The sequence below is a fragment of the Oryza brachyantha genome, chromosome 1 (genome assembly GCF_000231095.2).
Source record: "Oryza brachyantha chromosome 1, ObraRS2, whole genome shotgun sequence".
Classification (NCBI taxonomy): domain Eukaryota; kingdom Viridiplantae; phylum Streptophyta; class Magnoliopsida; order Poales; family Poaceae; genus Oryza; species Oryza brachyantha.
In genome coordinates, this window is record NC_023163.2 from 11,311,225 (window position 1) to 11,331,109 (window position 19,885).

Sequence of the window (19,885 nt, forward strand, 5' to 3'; positions counted from 1 at the left end):
TTTAAATTATGGTTGATAAGTATAAGCAGAAGCGAAAAGATTTCAATGGAAACGAGGTACTATGATTTTGAGTTGTTTATAGTTGAATTACTAATACATAATTATAGACTGCATAAAATCTGAGAAGCCTCCCATTTTTCATACTAGTGACACATAACATTTTAAATTTATCACAGATTAAATTTCTTTTATTTTGATTAAATGTATAGAAAAATTTGGTGTTACATGAATTCTGGATCAACTAGATTAGTAGATCAGGCAATATGGTTGTCTATATCTTAGCAAAAGATTATTTGTGGTAGCAAATGTTTTAGGACTTGGGTCTCTATCCCACCAAACTTCTTAAAGTCCACTTTAGCTAACATTGCAATTAGACATTTTTTTTTGTTGAATGAAGTGCTAGCAAGTTTCCTAAAAATTAGCCTTTTTGAAATTACTCATACAGAGACTTTGCAATGCGAGTTATATTTTTATTCGACAATAATCTTTTTCGCTTATGTTTATGCTCATACTTATAAGCCAAAATGTAAATTTTCAACCATAAATTTAGAGTTGATTTTAGGGTTTTCTCATCATAGTTTATTTTTTAGTCTTTGCTTTTAAATGATAACATGTATATAAAGTTTCGGTCATAAATTATTTTTCGTTTGCAAATATCACATTTTTAAAAGCCAAATGATGACCTCGGAACATTTTAATTGGTCTCAATGTTATCAGCCAATTTGAGAGGAACTTCCTCCCATCTCTTGCCGCTCTCTTTTCCACCCAACGAAATTGCCTAGACAGCACAGCAAAATTGTCCAGCTAGAAGTTTTACCAACTAACTATTTAGGCCGTCTTTGATTTATTGGAAAAATATAGAAAGTTAGGAGGATTTCAGTCCTATGGAAAAAGTTTCTATTAGAGCCTTTGAAACAAATCACTAGGTGTGTTAACGGAGCGGATTCGGGCGGATAATGGTCAAACCATATGTTAAATCATAATTTTTAAGCGGATACAGATCTTTTTGATATGGATGCGGATACGGATTGTTGCGGATCTCGGAAATGGTGTGGAGTCGGTGCGGAGTCGGCTCGGAAACAGATTATTATGACCGGATGTGATATGCACATACATAAATTTCATTCAATATTGGATGAAAAATATTTGGGCTATTGATAGGCTTTTGATTGAGTATTTTATGGACTAAAAAACTCGGATTATTCGTCAAATTGACTATCGGATTATCCGGTAAAAAAATCGGATAATCCGCATCCACTAGATATTAACGATATCACATCCGTATCCGAATCCGCAACTCAATATCCGAATCCGACTCCATATCCGTCAGATAGTTGCAAACCCCTCCGTATCCGAATCCGCAACTCAATATCCGAATCCGACTCCATATCCGTCAGATAGTTACAAACCCCTACCACATCCTCAATTTAAGCGGATTTGGATCGGATCTGATCGGATATGGATAGAGCAACCCTACATATATTTTAGGAAAAAAATTAACATAAGGTCATATCTAATGTTTTCTTCTTCTATATATGACTCTAAATTCACGTGTTTCTTCTGTGCATAAATCAAACTATGATTTTAAACTTTCCTGTGTTTTTAATTCTATATAATTCCTATAGGAATCTAGGTGACACAATTCGATTCCTACATTTTTTCATGTGTTTTCACGCGTGTTTCTAAGGCCCTTAACTGTTGGTATGGATCCCCTAATACGGGCAGTTCCCAGGCACTGCGTTGCTTCAACGAAAAGTGGTTGTACTAAAAATAAATTGCCCATAGGGGATGATGTCATGGAGGTAAAATTGTTTCTTTAGAGAACATTCATAAAATAACCAAACTATATTTAACTAAGCATAACGATCCAATGAACTTTCATATGCCATAAATCCAATTATGTGTTACAATAATACATACTAACATCCACAGTGGCACTGACCACATCCTGAAAATAGTAGGGCACAATCACCCAGAGAATATGAAAAATGAAGCATTTCACTCGAAATACATATAACAGTTCGACAGTAAAACCCAAATAAACTTCGATCACATGCACTCCAAACGATTTTCCTCAAATGGTTTACAGGTTTCCATGGTTATCAGTTGTTTTACATCAGATCAATAATTGGTTATGTGCCACTTTCTTTTCAAGGAGCTAGAGCACGCAGGATCCATGGCCCTTTGAAATTTTAATCCATCTTGACCGCATCATCAAGGACATTCCGGCGCCTCTGGATCTGTAAAAGGAAAAAAAAAAGAGTTTTCATGAAGCTAACCATTGAACTGGTTATCTCCTTGTTTTTTTTAAAAAATAAACTAGTGAGCTGTTTGATTAAAATTTTTCATTAGATGTTTCTTATGTATAATATTATGTTAACATGTCAGTTCTTCCATCTATCAATTGAACTAAACGAAACACCTCATAATAAACTTTGTAGTTCAAACCAGGACCATACCCATTGTTAAAAGCAAGTTAAATTTATTTATTGATGGTAACTGAATTGGGAATTGTCGCTGTTGCTATATGTCAACATATTTTACACACCGCAACCTTGGTTTGCTTGCTTGTGTGAGTGTTGATTTGCTCCAATAGTGATAAGCCTTTCTTCAGACACCTGCAAACAAGAAAAAAGTAAACAAAATTATAAACTGCTCTTTGGAGTTTCTAGGCGTGTTCATAGGATACACATTAAACATAATGTGTCACATATCCATTGCCTGTTCAGATATTCCACCAGTTTGAGCAGCTCTGAGAAGAACATCCTCGACCCCTCTTGCTTTATCAGGTTTGACCAAAGCTATGCGGGACACTCCCAATTTCACAGAAAGTAAAGGTTGCATTTCAGATTTGTGATAGATTTCAACTGCACCTTTTCATTGACAAGATTTATGAAAGATTTCAGATGACTGTTATCCTTATTAAATATTAAATCCAAATCACAATAGGCATACTAATAGGGCAAGACCTTTTCCAAGCCTTTCCGAAATATACATTCATAATTCCTGGCGGAAAAAATACATTCATAATCCATGTCACTATATATATATATATGATCATCTACGTTGAGTTTCAAAAGCAGGACAAAAATCCATAAATCCAATCTTTACTATTATGAAAATAAAAATTGCTTCCATCATCCGTCAATCCAACCTCATCAACCGCAACCTTGTGTCGTCTTTCATTAATGTCATCTTTAGAGATCAGTGTTGTCCAAAATATTTTTCTTGATGTTTCACCAAGAAGGGGGTAATGACTCCCTTCACCGCAACGCGAGTCGCCTCCTCTGACCCGGCGGGGAGATCGTCCAGAGGGACGAAGGGGTCGAAGTCTGGGTCACGTGCCCGGTAGCTCACCAGAATTCGGTCAAACACCCGCCGTGCTAGATCAATCAATGACCTCTTCACCATGTCCTCGACCGCCCCAGGGATAGCCTCTAGTTTCTTCGCCAGCAAGTCTAGCGGGCGGGACATCCCCACTAGGTCCTTGCCCTCCCTAGCATCCCAAGCGAGGTGCACCCCGATCACCAGCGCCGCGTTCAGCAGGCGCTCAACGAAGGCAACCATCATCGGTGGGCCAGATTTGAGCTTGAGCTTCAGGGAGTCGATGCCGACCTCCTGCTAGAGCAGCACCTCCTCAAGCGCCTTAGTGGATGGCGTCGTCGCTGCCGAGTCGCCGGCACCCACCACAACCGAGCAAGGGGCGCAGGGCAACGCCTGCTCCCACGCGTCCAACTCCCGCATCCGCCACTCTAGGTCGCCGACCTCTCGCTCCCACACCTCGAGCTCCCGCAGGTGCTAGTTCTGCTCGGCCTGCAGCTCCCGCGAGGAGTCTAGCTGCCGCTGCTCCCACTCATCGACGACTTTCTCGCGGTGAGCCAGCTGCTCTTCCACCCTTCGGGCCGCCGCCTCACGGCGGACCAGCTCGGAGTTGCGTGCGGCAAGAGCCCCCTATCAGGCATGCACGACCTCCTCCGCAGCGCCAAGGGCTTGCTCCCTCCTCGCTAAGGCCACCTTGTGCCGGGACAGGGCCTCGTCCCGTGGGCGCAAGAGCAGCTCGACATCCTCAAGGGCGCATGACCGCTCGGCCACTTCGTCGTCCACGCGACGGAGCGAGCTCTCGGCCTCCTCCCGCGTGTCCAGATCACGGGCCCACTGGTCCAACGCCCAGAGCTTGGCCTCGGTGTTTGACACGGCCCGTACCCTCTCTTCCACGGTAGCCTTGGCCTGCCGGACGGAGTCGGGCAGCACGCAACTCCTTCTTCGCCGCCTCCAGCAAAGAGACGGCAAGGCCAAAGACGACCTGCTCTTCCTCCGTCTCCCGCAACACCCCGTCCAACTGTGCCTGTCGTGCCGCCAGCCTCTCTAGTTGTTGATGGTAGGCGAAGCGCTCTTCGTCCACTATCTACGCCGTCCGGGCCTTCGACTCCTCCAGTAGCACCCACTTCCGTCGGACCTTGGCCCACGCCCCCTCAACACTCCGCACTTGAGCGGCGAGGCCCCGCAAGGTGGCGCTGTTAGCCTCCTCCAATGCTTGATAGAGGGGATTGGAGCTGGGAGTGATGAGGGTGCTGGACCGAATCCGGCCGACGATGGGCCCGTGTGGCCCGAAGCGGCAGCCAGAGACGTGGCGGCTGAGGCGTCAGCCGCCGGCGATGACGCTGGTCCATGCGATGGGGCGTGAGGTGGTGTCGGTTCCTAGTGTGGCGGTGTCATGTGTGACAAGGACGGGCTGCGGCACGGTGGCGTCTCTTGACGCAACTCGCTGGAGGCCCCTGCTCCAGGGCTAGGACTCACGCATGCCAGCGCCGCCTTCACCCTGGCGCTTCGTGGGTGATGGGATCCGGCCCGTCACCACCCGAGGCCAACGTCGTGCGGGCCCCTCTTCGGGCAGCCTGACGGTCCTGCCTCGAGCTCTGGCTCCTGAGGAGCGCCGGGACCGCTGCCACCGGAGGCCCGAGCCCTCGACAGAGCTGCCCTTGGTCGGGCCCCGGGCCGAGCGATCACGGTGCCGGCGACCTAAGAAACACAATAGAAATAAAAAAGAGCGATATACAGGAGGGAAGGCGAGTTGTGAGAGTGATGAACGGACCTCCTGAGGGGTCGAAGCTCCACCCCGATGGCTCCACCACCACCTCTTAGCACGACTGGGTCTCCCTGACCTTACGAAGTTGTTTTTTCTTCCACCCCTTCGCTTGGGCGGTTGAGCTGGCGCCGGCGGATGAGGCCTCCGCTTGCCGGGACTCCGGCGTGATAGAGCTGCCTCTTGCAGACGCGGCCCTGGTTGGCTTGGCCCCCGCCCGAGGGGGATCAAAGGCGTGTTTCGTGCCATCCCTGTGAGGGGAGGACGGGGGAGGAGTGCCAACACCCCTCTTCCTCTTCCCCTTGCGATCAGAGGAGTGGTCCCCGTCGTGTCCTTGCGCCCCCTGATCCAGGGAGCTAATAGACCCACCGTCGCCTTCGTCGTCCCTAGACTCATCACTGCAGACAATGACGCCCGCACGGCCCTTGCCCACTGCCATCGCCTGCATCACCGCGAAGTGCTCGGCTCATGCCGGGTTACACCACAACGGTAGGATGCCGTCCGGGACCAACGTTGGCGTGACGTTAGAGATGCACAGCACCCGCTGGGTCACCACTGAGTAGGACACCACGTCCTAGTCGTAGGCTGCTCCGACGTGCGTGCATATGGAGTCGTCAGGCTCGATGTAGAACCACGCGCGGGCGGGGCCGTTCTTGGAGCAGAACGATGCGGTGGCGTAGATAATCATCGAAGACAATGTGACTGTTGAGCCTAATGGCGCGGAGTCCCTTGAGGCAGTCGAGGGTGGCGTCAAATTCAGAGCCGAGTGTCGGCCACTCTAGCCAGCCTGCACTTTGCACCGATGGCCCCTTAGGTAGTCAAAGGTGGGGGTGGTCTGGAAGGTGGGTGTAAAACCAGTCCATATTCTAATCGTCCCACTTCTTCCGGAGATGCATCGTGATGAAGTCCCCGCTCCTATGGTCGTGCATCTAGAACGCACAACCCCCTACAGCCGACAAGTTCTTCAGCCAACACAACATGAAGTAATGCTGGAAGAGGGCGAACGTCGGCCCCACGCACACGAACATCTCGCACAAATGGGCGAAGACGACGAGGACGAAGATGGAGTTGGGGTTGAGGTGAAGCATCAGGATCCTGTAGAACTCTAGAGCGTCATAGAAGAAGGGGGAGAACGGTGGACCAGCCCCACTAGACCAAACGAGACCATAAAGACAACGTTGGCTAGGAACACCAGCGCCAGGCGATTTCCGTTGAGGCGAATGACGTCCTGCCCCGGCGTCACCGACAAGAACTTCCGAGGGAGGCCGGCCTGTGCCTCGGAAGTAACCCGCGATGGTGGGAGCACGCTGCCCGGTAGCAGAGTGGTGTCGTGAGCCATGGCGAGAGCACGACGGTGGCGAGCAAGAGCAGAGGAAGAGGCGAAAGGGCACAACTGTGAGCTAGACGTAAGTGCGTGTGAAAGGAGTGAATAACGAAGAAGAGAGCAGCACCCTCTAAGCCTCTCTCTTATACGCGTCGGTTCACCTTCTCGCCCCCACTCCAAGCACTTTTACCCCACAAATCTCGCTCCCACTACCTGGCTTGCCCCTCAGTTCCCCTACCGCCATTAGGCCACGCGCCCACCCACAGAGTGGGGGGCCCCACGTACGGCGCGCCCCCTCGTCTCCCGTGCATGATTGCCGCCTGAAGCGCGCCCCTTCATTTCTCACGAGAGTGCGGTGTGGAACGGTGTGTTTGGTTGGTGGGATATGTCTGGATGGGAAATGACCATCTAGGTTTTTGATGCGTTTGGTTCGTGGGCGAAACTGGATATGGTGGTCCAGAAAGGAAATATTCCACGAAGATGCTGGATGGGTGTATCCGGTCAAATTGGCCGGATTAGCTCATCCACCTTCGCGAACCATGATCATTAGTGATTATTTAGTGATAATTAGCTTGTTTTGACATTAATTAGTAATTACCAAGTTTAAATTAGTATTGATTAATGATGATAGATATATTTAATTGATAATTTATATTAATTACGATAAAAAATATGATGATTAATTTATATTATTATTTATTAGTAATTCAATATGTCCATCCTATCTATCCTCATCCATCCAACTAAACAAAAAATTAGATCATCCCATCCATCTAACCAAACATAAAACTGGATCACCATATCCCTAAAAATATAGATGGACATATCCCATCCCACCTTGACCACCAACTTAAGGCGGCCATGCGCGGACAGTTGCACTCTCTCGTTTCTCGCGGAGATCATGTGTAATGATTACGCATGAACACCGTGGAAAACACCGCAATAAATTGCCTGACAAAATGCCACGTGGCCCTGGCCTTCATAGCACTAGGGCCCACGCCACGCACGAGTCCATGGAAGGCTATCGCCCCCTCTGCTGAGGTTGGTCATGTGCATTTTTGCTAGGCCCATCGACAGAGAGACGAGGCGTTAGTGGCGCCTGACCACCAGTGACGGTCCCACAAACATTGAGGGCCACTGTTGGAGATATGACCCGGGGTATCTCATTTCTAAAATACTGACTGGGTGCTTCTAATATTGAAAATATTTCAAGAGGTATGTCATGTTATGCTCCACATGCTGCACTGCTAAAATATTTGAATCTCCTTGAGACATCAACTTCCCACAATATTAACTGTCAGTTTTCACTAAGATTACAATTAGCCAAGTAATTGTGCTAAAATACTTATCTGCAGCATGTCAGTGCTGAGGGTATGTCTCTGCTGAAACATACAACAGACGTAGCTATCAGGCGAAAGGTGATTAATCTTATGTTGCTTTGTTCGTTCATGTTGTGCTGTGCAAATTTTGACATCCTTGGGGTGTCATTCTTAAGTTATTTATTCTTTCTACATAGGTTTTGCCTAGTAAGCCCAACAAACAAACATGCCATGCATCACCCACTAGTAACTAGTATATTTAAAACTCATGCAAACATGCTACATAGGGTTAACATGTAAACATGTCGTGCGTCAACCTATTAGCATCTATTATTTTAACGTATTTAACATGTAAAGCTCACACCTTACATCCTCTACAATTTATTAGTTTTGAAAGATTAGTATACAAGCATGTCAAATCATAATTCTCTATATCATTTCTAAAATATTTCAATATCTATTATTTTAACATATTTAACACACAATCATTCATATATCCCGCAGCAAAGCATCGTGCGTCATCCAGTATATATTTGATTGGTCAATCAAATCATCTTTTGCGAGTGCCTGATGGCATCTAACAAACATTAATACTTGTGCTGACTAGTTGATGTCTATTTATGTTGCAAATGAATTCCATATTTTTATTATCTGCAAATTCTTACAAGCAAGAAATAAACTATTGCTAAATACATACATCCACTGAACAATAATATGGTCTTTTGATTGTTATTGAATCAAGTTTCTGAATGGACTATTTGTTCCTACATCTTACCCTACTGTGAATCTTCTATTCCGTGGTGGGTTAGTCTGTTTAAGGATTAGTTGTATGTTATTTTGGTAGTACACTAGTCATACATAGTACAACTGAGAGCTTTACAGTCAGTTCTTTTTTAGTAGAAGGATTTACTAGTTAACTGGTTTTCATGCTTTGTACTGCATTGTATTTTCGTGTTACTTGTTCAGAATTGACAGTCTCATTGTTTATCTTGCACCGCAGATGCTGGAAATCTTATTATGTACAACATTTGCTAATCAGATCACTAATGTTATTGCATTCTCATATGCAGGATGAGATGAAGGGATCGACGGAGTTGCTCAAGCAGGTGTCTAATTAGTAAATTCGCTTTTAACTAAGGTTGTACTTCTGCTTTTTTTTAGTCTAATGGGTTACCAACACTTTTAGGATTTTGTGAGGAATGTCATAGAGCTCCATGAAAAATATATGTCATTTGTCACCAACTGTTTTCAAGACAGCACATTATTTCGCAAGGTTTGCTAATCGAAGAGTTTCTGACACTACACTTTTGTCTTAAAAAAATTGTTTGCTAAAACCGTGGATAATGCTGTTTTACCTTCTATATTGTCTTATCTCAGGCACTTAAGGAGAGCTTTGAAGTTTTTTGTAACAAAGATGTTGGTTGCAGTAGTGCTGAACTGTTTGCGGCATACTGCGAGAGTATCTTAAAAAAAGGAGGAAGTGATGAAGATGTAGAAACAGCTCTTGATAAGGTATATAGTCATTGCAATACTATTTGTACAAACCGTAGTTACAAAATCTTTGGCTCAATAATGCATGTAACTGATACTAGGCTGTCAAGGTTCTCACATATCTGAGCAACAAGGACCTATTTGCAGAGTTTCATAGGTTTGTCGTGCTCTATTTTGTTGAATGACTTTTATTTCTTTTGAAGTAAATTACATCACAATTTTGAAGCTTGAAGGCTTAGTTTTCTCTCGAATACTATTACAGGAAGAAATTTATGATAAGATTTCTGTTTGAGAGGAATATAAATGTTGCACATGAGAGAATCATATTCTCCAAGATAACTCAATTCTTTGGAGGGGGGGGGGGGGGCTTGCTTCAAAAATGGTGGGAATGCTCCAATATATTACAATGGCAAATGAATGTCAGATAGGTTTTGAGAAATACTTAAGCAAACATCCAGAGTCAAATCCTCAGGTAGACTTGCATGTGACTGTCTTGAGAGCAGGATGCTGGCCAACATTTCAGACCACAGATATGAATCTTCCATTGGAGATGGTATCACCCGCGTTTTTTCGTTTCTGCTTATGCTTTTAAGTTAAAATTTGAATTGCAACCTGAAATTTAGAATTGATTTTGAGTTTTCTTTCACCGAAGTTTATTTTCCGGTCTTGACTTTTGGATCTAAGAACACGTGTATACAATTTTTATTCCCTATTTTTCGTTTGTAAATATGCCAACAATAACGTCTATGGATTTGTTCATCACTTGTACTTACTTTCTTTCTTAACTATGACAGTTAAATTTTATAATCATCTAATCCACAATCATTTGAGAAATTCCAACTATTTTATTTGAGTTAATTATACTTGTAACTTTTCAATGGCCATTCCTTGGATATCTTTTTGACGCAATCATTACCTGGATATTGAATTGCTATAAAGCCATATGCCATTTACTGTTCTCTAACTCCATGTTTTCAGGTTAAGTGTGTGGAGGTTTTCCAGGAATATTATGATTCCTACACTAAACTCAGAAAGCTTACCTGGATCTTTTCTTTGGGAACCTGCACTGTAGTTGGAAATTTTGATGCTAAACCTGTTGACCTCGTCCTTAACCCTTATCAGGTTATTTCAATGACAGGACTTGAGTAGGTATTGAGAGATACTACAATTTTAGTATAAAATTTGGTATCTCCTAGTACCTATGTACCAAGAGGTACTAAAATTTTACATTGAAATTTTGATATCTCATGGTATCTTATGGTATCTTCTGAAGTACGGTAAAATTGCTCTATTTCAAAATATTCGAACTAGGAGAATCTCTCACTAACTCAATGCATGGATGGAACATACTTCTCACTTAACTTACGCTTGCCCTTACCCTCTTTGGCCAGGCTGCATAGCTGCTGCTTTTCAATGATGCTGATAAACTGAGTTACACTGATATTGTGTCGCAATTAAAACTATCTGATTGTAATGCTGTGGCTGTGCGTGCGCTTCATTTGCTTTCATGTGCGAAGTACAAGATTCTCAACAAAGAGCCTAGCAACAGATTGATTTCTCCTGATGACGTCTTTGAGTTCAATCCCAAATTTACCGATAAGATGCGAAGGATTAAGGTGCCTACCTACGGTGCCTTACTTATCTTTTTTTAAATCTGTTTTTGCTCACTGACTGACTGTGTTGGGTTTTGCAGTTATCAGTTCCACTCCCTCCTACTGTGGAGAAGAAAAAGGTTGTCGAAGATGTCAACAAGGACAGGGGGTTCGCCATTGATGCATCCCTTGTGCGTATCATGAAGAGCCGCAAAGTTATGAGCCATCAGAATCTCATAGCTGAATGTGCGGAGCAGCTCAGCCACAAGTTCAAGGTACTCGATCGGCAGAGCACATACATGTCGATTCTGCTAACCTACTTGTTGAACATTCTGTCAACTTTTAGACTTCTGTTATGCTAACCCATCTTCTTTTCTACATGCAGCCTGACATCAAGAGCATCAAGAAGAGGATCGAGAGCCTCATCAGCAGGGAATTCTTGGAGCGCGATTCGCAGAATCCCAAGACCTACAAATACGTGGCTTGAAGAGTTCCAGGGGGGACTTGCTGACCGACCGACTGACTGACTGTTACTCACCCTCTCGATTACTAGCGCAGCGTCCTGATGTTGCCACCAAGGGCGCATGTTATTTCTCAGTAGTCTGTTTACATCACCGCATCAGTGTTGTACATGTTTTTTTCTTTTCCTGCACAAGCGAATGACTAGAGGGAAATACAGATTTGCAGCAGCAGCTGCGAGGAGCCACATATACAGTTTTAGCTGTTGTTGCCACATTGAAAATCAGGTCCTTCGTTCTGGTTGGAGTTCTTATTATTTTCTGAATCTTTCTGTGTTGTCGATATTGTCTCGTTCGTCGTGGAGAGAATTTTGTCTTGCATTTAGTAGCATAACTGTGGTTTATTCTGTCTCTATATTAAGCTCATTATTAAGCTGATTAAAACGTGGATGACATGCCCAGAAATAATGAATGGAGTGTGCAGGGGTAATAAATAATAAGCAAAATGGATATGATGTAATTAAGCAGGACAGGAAGGAACTAGACGTAGTAGATCATGCCGACTTCGATGAGGCTGATGTGCGGGATGTTGAGCGCGACGGCGGGGCCTCTGCAGTTCTTGCGGAGGAAGGCGTAGGCGACGTTGACGGCGAACTTCTTGAACACCGACGAGCTCTTCCTGGCCTTGATGTACGAATGCCCCATGATGTAGGCGACGCCGGCGTGCTTGGCCTCCACCAGCGCGCTCAGCTCCTCCTTCACCCTCGGGTCCGTGTGCTCGTCGGCCACCTCGAACCGCACGCGCCGCCGGTTCGCGAACCCCGGGGACTCCGCCTCGTGCATCGAGTGGAGCGACTCCGGCCTGGCCGCGGTGGCGGCGCGCGCCACCACGCTCTCCTCCTCCCCCGGCTCCCGCATGAGGAGCCCCGTCCTGGCGAGGTCGCTGGGCCGCGGGACCACGGCCATGCGGCCCTCCACGGAGCCCCCGTCGTCGCTGCTGCAGCGCTGGTCGCCGGCGGCCTCCATCTGCACGAACTCGGCGATCCGCAGCACGAGGTCGTTCTCGAAGTCGGTGTCCTCGCCGAGCACGTCCTTGTAGCCGTGGCGCACCACACAGCGGTACATGCGGAACTCCCGCGGGCCGATGCGGCCGACGAGGTGGCGCTCCTCGACGCGGACGTGCGGCACCGGCACGGCCTTGACGCAGATGAAGACGAGCACCTGGTGGAAGGCCGGCAGGTTGGTGACGAAGTGCGAGAAGATGGCCGGAACGCCGGTGGCCAGCTCGCTGTAGATGATGCCGATCCCGGGGACGCGCACGATCCCCAGGCTGGGGCCGAGCGCGTGGATCCACTTGAGCGACACCTTGTTCTCCACGTCGAACTGGTGCTTCCGCCGCGTGCCGTAGTGCCACACGTACATGACGGCGACGAACGCCAGCGACAGCGCCAGCGGCAGCCACCCGCCCTGCGGCACCTTCATCAGCGCCGCCGACAGGTACACCGCCTCCACGACGCCGAACGCCGCCAGGAAGAGCGCCGCCACCAGGCAGCTGTACTGCCACACGAAGACGATGACCAACGCCATGAGCAGCGTGGTCACCAGCATCACCGCCGCGCACGCCATCCCGTAGGCGTTGCCGATGAGGGTGGTGTCGCGGAGGCCGACGGTGACCGCGATGCAGAGCACCATCAGGATCCAGTTGATCTCCGGGCTGTAGATCTGCCCGTGGATCCGCCGCGACGTGTGCACGATCTTCACGCGCGGGAAGCACCCCAGCGCCGTGCACTGCCGCACGATGGAGAAGGTCGCCGAGATCACCGCCTGGCTCCCCACGATGGCCGCCATCGTCGCGATCACCAGCACCGGCCAGAAGATCCTCGCTGCAATTCATATGCATGTCTAATCAAATTACTTAATTACCACTCAATACTTACTAATTGCTCCTACTCTATTGCTTACTAGGGATGGACTCGAAGAAGATGAAGCGGATGTCGCAGTTGGGGGATTTGGACAGGAAGGCCGCCTGCCCCATGTACTGCAGCACCAAGCAGGGGTAGATCAGCCCCACGAACGCAACCTGTCAAAATGGCTCCTCATTACCCATCTAATCAACCCTTAAACATGCATACATATGTATTTGCATGCGCATATACCCTTATGGATGCAGCGGTGAAGTGGCCAAGATCCGCATACATGGCCTCAGTCCCTGCACACATGTACACGCAATAATAATACATGCAAATTCCTTCCGTTGAGTATAATACAATTAGGGAAATTAGTTAAGTATTACCTCCGATTTATATCGTAAGACTTTCTAACCTTGTCTAAATTCATCAATTGATAAATGTATATATATATATAAATTCATTTAGCATGCATATGAATTTAGGCAATGTTTAAAAGTCTTATACCGTGAAATGGGGAAGTACTTCTCAAACATAGAGTAGTAGCATGATAAGGATTTTTTTTACTTTACCGTCTCGGAAAAGTATGATGAGTTACCAAAAATTTTAGTGTAAATTCTAATAGCATATTGTACTTTAAAGTATAAATTTTTTAGGGGTTTCTTTTACCGTCCTCGAGAATTACTATGAGGTACCAATAATTTTAGAAGATTTGCTCCGGTCTAACAAAAAGTAACTCGAGGTACATGTACCTCATGGTACTAAATCATTTCGCACCATTAGATCTAGTTGAGTAGGATGGACATTGTTAAATCCAACGATCAGAAATAATTTATTATCCGTACAGGTATCTTGAGTTAATTTTCGTTGGACGAGACCAAATCTCAAAATTTTAGTGCATAATTTTGGTACCTTAGAGTATTAAATTTTTATACTAGAAAATATGTTAATTTTTCCAGACAGTTAAAAAAGTAATGGATGGTATGATATGGTAGTGTAATTAATGAAGGAAGGTGCATGCATGGGGTTTTGGCTTGCCTGTCATGGAGAGGAGGATTCCGCCGAGGGAGATCCAGCCGTCGCGGCCGGTGCGCTGGAAGAAGCGGAGGAGGTAGTAGGGGGAGAACGCGCGCAGCACCCTGGGGTTCCACACCACCACGTTGTAGACGCCGAGCGCGGCGAGCAGGAGCAGCCACGCGATCACCACCGGCGCGAACAGGAACGCCACCCGGTGCGTCCCCCAGTGCTGCAGCGTGAACAGGCACACCAGCACCGTGCACGACAGCAGCAGCACCTCCCCGTTCGTCAGCTTGCTCGAGTGCACCTGCAGCCCCGAGAACGACGACAGCACTGCAATGCATCCATGCCGTCGTGATCGAGTGAGTGTACGTACGCAGCTCGATCGATCGATGGATGACGAATGAGTGTGTAGCTCTCGGGCTCACGTACCGGACATGGCCGGCGTGAGGACGCCGTCGCCGATGACGAGGGAGGCACCGAAGAGGACGGTGACGAGGAGGAAGGTGCGGGACTTGCGGTGGTTCTCGAGGAAACTGCGGAGCGCGGTGAGGATGGGCGTCTCCTGCGGGGCGTAGCCGGGGCGGTAGTAGGACGTCAGCTCCTCGTCGGCGGCCTCCTGGTTGGGCATCAGGCTGAACTTGGCGTGGCGCACCAGCAGCGAGTAGAGCGCGAAGGTGCCGCCCTCGCCGTTGTCGTCGGCGGCGAGCACGATGAAGACGTACTTGAGGAGCGGGATCAGGGTGAGCGTCCAGAACACGAGGGAGAACACGCCGAACACGATCTCCTCGTCGGCGAACCGCCGGAGCGAGCCGGTGATGAAGGTGCTCTTGTACACGTACAGCGGCGACGTGCTCAGGTCGCCGTACACCACGCCGCAGCTCTGGTACGCCAGCACCAGCAACTGCCTGTAGTACTTTCTCCAGTGACCCTGTAACCCGGCCGCAATTCTATTATTTGATCCGTTCCGTATTATATTACTATCTATCCTTATCTAAATTTATTTATATGCTAATAAAACTGGATTATATATATATATATCAAAACTAATATGTGCACCCCTAGAATAAGCTATTCTATAACCTCTCCCCTCATAATGCCCAAACCTACCTCCCACCCCTTTCTAAAGGCCCAAAACCTCTCAACTAGCCTGGTCAAAGCCCTCTCCCGCCGGTCAAACCGCTCCTTTGACCTTCCTCCACACCCCACCTTTGCCAACTCCCGTCTATCTAAAAAGTGCTATAACACGAAGATAAAAATACAGTAACATGTCTTATAAAATACAAAATACAGTAACAACGTCAAAATGTAGTCATGACAGATCTACTTTTTTAAGTCACATTTTTTTAACCAATGTGGTGAAAACGGTTTTGAAAAATAATATAAATACATGAGATATTGCTCTCTAAAAATTATGAATACAATATTTTTTAGCTCTCTCATATGCATTAGTTGTACTGTAGCAATAATATACAGTCATGATGTTACTGTACTTCTATCGTGATGTTACTGTATTTCTATCATGACGTTACTGCAACTATGCAACACACATATTACTGCACGTATATCGCGATGTTACTACACTTCTATCATGACGTTACACATATTTTTTATAGCAACATAGCATTATTACTGAATAGAAGGCGCATCATTACTGCACTTATAGATATTTCTTAAGATTTTGAACTTTAAACAACTTTACCTCTCACCTCATATATTATTTTTTAAGAACTTTTGTACCATATTGTTTGAAAAAATTGTTCCTAAAAAGTAGATCCCTCATGGTTATGTTTCAATGTTGTTACTATAAATTAGTTATCGTGTTACTGTAATTTTTGTCGTTGTGTTACTGCACAGTTTCTGTGAGACGAGAGATGTGTTTAGATAAACATAAGGGAAAGCTTATAAAGGGGTTAACCCACGAGATTAATCTTTTGACCAGCTTTTAAATGAGGTGGGGATAGTTTTTAGATCTCGGGAGGAAGGTAGGAGGTGGGATGAGCCTTAGGAGGCCTTGGAAGGGTGGGGTGTAGAATAGCTTATACTAGGGGTGCACATATTAGTCTATATATATATATATATATATATATATATATATATATATATAAATATAAATCTAGACAAATCTTAAAAAATTTGTAATATGGAATAGAGTGAGTATTTATTTATTTGACTAGCATAATTATTTCCATTTTCCGATTACATGGCATGTGGAAAATAAATCGGGGTTTGAAATTTTGGTTTAAAATATCCAAATTCCTCAAATTTAAGACCCAAAGCGAATTTTTTTCACAGTAAAATTTTGGTTTTTAAACCTACCAAAATGTGTTTAAAGTTCAACCCCTCATACATTTGTGTACACCAAAATAATAATCATAGGAAAAAAATACGTGCATATTACTGCATTCTCACTGCATAACAGAGTAAGTTTACAGTTCTCAAGTTTACAATCCCCGAGAAGATACGAAGAGATATCACTTTTTTCTATATAAATTTTGGTATCGATTGGTATCTTAGATAACAAATTTTACACTAAAATTTTGGTATCTCTCAATAACTACTCAAGGACCGTAAAATTACTTAGCATAAAAACGTGCCCACTCCCACTCCTGCATTCTTACAGCATGTTTCACTGCCAGATACTAAAGATATAATCCTATAAACCTCACAAATTCGTAGGGAACATAACTGGGTGCACACTAATACATGAATAACATGATTGAAATCAAGGACGGACCAAACCAAAAGTCCAGGCCATGCAGGCATGTGTAGTTTTGTTAGACAACTTCATTGTGTCCACCTCTTTGACCATTTATCTTATTTAAAAAATTTATATAAAAACTTAAAAATATAGTCACGTATAAAGTACTACTCATGTTTTACCATCCCGTAACAATAAAAATATTGATCGTAAATTTTTTTAAATAAGACGAAGAATCCAACTATTGTATCTTAAAACTAAAAAATATACTTAATATGTGACAGTAGAAATTAGTCTACCATGATAATATTTTGTCTTGGGCCTTGGGCTTTTAACCCAGACCCGTGCTATTGCCTAGAGTCCCACGGGCCTATGTTTGCTTTGTGATATTTATTTCATGAGCAATTTTGTCATACTTAAAAAGTATTTAGAGATGTACTATTTTTCTCTCTAGTTACTTTGTTTCTTAAGTTACCCAAATTTTTTTACGTAAATTTTGACATCTAGAGGTACTTTCTCAAGAATAGTAAATTGTCCTCATTTCATCCGTATAAGTTTTTTTTCTCCATACATAATCAATCCCATTATCGATTTAGAATAGAGAATTATGATATACGTATTGTATGGTTCAACTGAGAGGGCCGGATAGAGAATTAGGATATAGTGCATGAAAAAAAGCCCTCTTTTCTCCGATCATCATGAATCCCACTAAAAGCATTACACATGGCAATTTCTTTTTACTAGCATTACTATTCTTCATGGATCCCATTTAATGGCAGGTGGTAGAACTGTACACTACTGATGCCCAATGTCCACAATGCCCAGTGTCTGAATCGGTCACAAACTATTTTTAGGAGGGTGTTAGTAACTAGTGGTGTAAAATAGCTACGAGCTACTCCTACTGCATGCCACTCTTAATGTAAGTGTTCTCCTTGAATCACTCTTTGGGGGAAAAAAATGGAAAAAACAGCCACTCTGTTATTATTGTCACATAATTCAGCCAAGAACTCCATTTGGATTAGGTATTATTTTCACAGATATTGGCAACGATAAGATCAATGCAGAGTACAGTAATCAACAATTTTGTTCGTTCTACACCTGAATAACTTTTTTTTTTAAAAAGGAGGAATTAATCCTAGTTCTTTCCCTGCTTAATCAATCCGAAAAGAGTTCATCATAAAAAGAAAAAGAAAAAGAAAATTAAAGGAAGTGTGGATTCCATTCATTCACGCGAGAAGGGAGAAAGGTAGGTAGGTAGGCATCTCACCGGGTTGCCGTCGGCGGCGCCGCCAGCCGCCGAGAGACCGCTTTCGCAGTCGGCCGGCGGCATTTTATTGGAAGATGGACGGCGGTGGCGGCCGGAGGAATTAAGGAGGATGTGGCCGGCGCCTAGGATGGGACGAACACGCCGATCGACCGACTGCGGGCGGCAGCGTATACGCGCAAGCGCGCTCGATCGATCGATCGATCACTGCATGCGTGCTTCTTCTTCTTGCCCTAAACCTGTTTCTTAATTTATTCCGTGTGTGTGCGCGCGCGCGGCGGATGGGTAAGTTTGTGTTGGTGCAGAGAAATGGGGGAAGAGGAGAAGAGGAGGGAGAGCTCCCGGTTTATTATGAGGACGTTAACAACTGTCTGTGCCCATGGAATCATGCAACTGGAGTTTTTTCTCTCCCTCGAGCTCTATAATTCTCGTCGTTTTGGATAATAGGATGGTCAAAATTTAAAACTTGACTATTAATCAATGACGGAACCAAAAAACTTTAAAAAGTAGGGCTAAACTAATGTAATATTAGCTATTTTTAAAATTTATATGTTAATTTTGTATAATATTAAAGGGATTACGGACCTAGGCCTAGGGCTCTAGCCATAGCTGCCCTAGGCCTAGTACCACCCCTTAGTATCAATAACTTTTAAAATATATAGTTACAACGTGTATAAATGAGGTATAAAGTGTACTAATAAAATAAATATTTATTTATTTGTTGTATGTATTTAATAAAAAAATTACAACCAAAGTTAAGCCTAGTTTAGTTTTCAAATTTTTTTCCCAAAAACATCACATCGAATCTTTGGACATCTAAATAAAACATTAAATATAGAGAAAAAACTAATTGCACAGTTATGGGAGAAATCGTGAGACGGATTTTTTGAGACTAATTAGTCCATAATTAGCCATAAGTGCTACAGTAACTAATATGTACTAATGATGGCATAATTTGGCTCAAAAGATTTGTTTTATGGTTTCTAGGTGAGCTGTGAAATTTGTTTTTTTATTCGTGTCAAAAACTCCTTTCGATATCCGGTCAAACGTTCGATGTGACATTTGTACAAAAAATTTTACCATCTAAACACCTCTTAAATTTAAAAGACCATGCCATTCTAAAAAAATGATAAGAATTATTAAATTAGAGAGAGCGGAGTTTTTGCAGCTGTGCCACCTGTAAAAGCAAAACACACGGAATATATGTGCAGAGGACGACCCACCAGCTAGAACTTGAAACTGAGCATAAAGAAAAACAAACAGTTCAAGTTCAAGTTAGATGTCATGTTAACTAATTAATGTCAGTTCAAGTTAAAAACTCCAATAACCCTCTCGGTCAGATTGGGCATTGTAGTTTTTCGAGATAACTCGTCGTTTATCAGATCTACAATTGGTTTCATTGTTTGCTCATACGTCTCATGGACCAAAAAAAAAAAAAGAGAGATGACGTGGGAAAGGTTAAGCCCATGGTTTTTTTTTGTTTGGGATGGTCTGGGAGAACGGTTCACATATCAGGATAAAAGAGAAAGTGGATTGTTTTTTTTAACTTTTTTAAGGAGAAAACGACTTGAATCTTCGGGTGGTATTTCCTTTCGGGATGATTCCATTCTACATGTCCCTCGTCCCTTTTAACTCATTCCAAACTAAAATGGGTTCGTTTCATCCTACCTCCAAAAATTCTTAGAAATGGGTTTATTACATCACTCCCCTTCATAACATATGTTGGGCA

The 19,885-nt window shown here is 44.4% G+C and overlaps 1 protein-coding gene, 1 long non-coding RNA gene and 1 pseudogene across 2 annotated transcripts; 1 reads left to right on the top strand and 2 right to left on the bottom strand.

Annotated features, from left to right (window-relative positions):
- Window positions 1-1,875: 1,875 nt before the first annotated feature.
- On the bottom strand, window positions 1,876-5,331 carry LOC107304599. Its single transcript, XR_001550675.1, has 3 exons — window positions 5,093-5,331; window positions 2,460-2,618; window positions 1,876-2,240 (listed from the first exon to the last, which is right to left on the bottom strand). It is a non-coding gene; the product is annotated as an uncharacterized LOC107304599 (long non-coding RNA).
- A 1,045-nt stretch (window positions 5,332-6,376) lies between these two features.
- On the top strand, window positions 6,377-11,296 carry LOC102705213 (annotated as a pseudogene).
- A 296-nt stretch (window positions 11,297-11,592) lies between these two features.
- LOC102721401 (probable potassium transporter 3) lies at window positions 11,593-18,505 on the bottom strand. Its single transcript, XM_040525521.1, has 6 exons — window positions 18,160-18,505; window positions 14,624-15,122; window positions 14,213-14,524; window positions 13,424-13,476; window positions 13,230-13,347; window positions 11,593-13,150 (listed from the first exon to the last, which is right to left on the bottom strand). Exons 1-6 carry the CDS (start codon window positions 18,220-18,222, stop codon window positions 11,808-11,810), a joined length of 2,388 nt encoding a protein of 795 aa, XP_040381455.1. The 5' UTR covers window positions 18,223-18,505; the 3' UTR covers window positions 11,593-11,807.
- Window positions 18,506-19,885: the final 1,380 nt, after the last annotated feature.

What these genes read in the sequence shown, in the direction of transcription:
- LOC102721401 (XM_040525521.1), bottom strand. Translation starts at nt 18,222, where the DNA reads ATGCCGCCGGCCGACTGCGAAAGCGGTCTCTCGGCGGCTGGCGGCGCC. An exon ending in GCGCCGCCGACGGCAACCCG is followed by an intron (nt 15,123 to 18,159) that starts GTGAGATGCCTA and finishes GCCGGGTTACAG; the next exon opens with GGTCACTGGAGAAAGTACTA. An exon ending in CTTCTTCGAGTCCATCCCTA is followed by an intron (nt 13,151 to 13,229) that starts GTAAGCAATAGA and finishes TATGAATTGCAG; the next exon opens with CGAGGATCTTCTGGCCGGTG.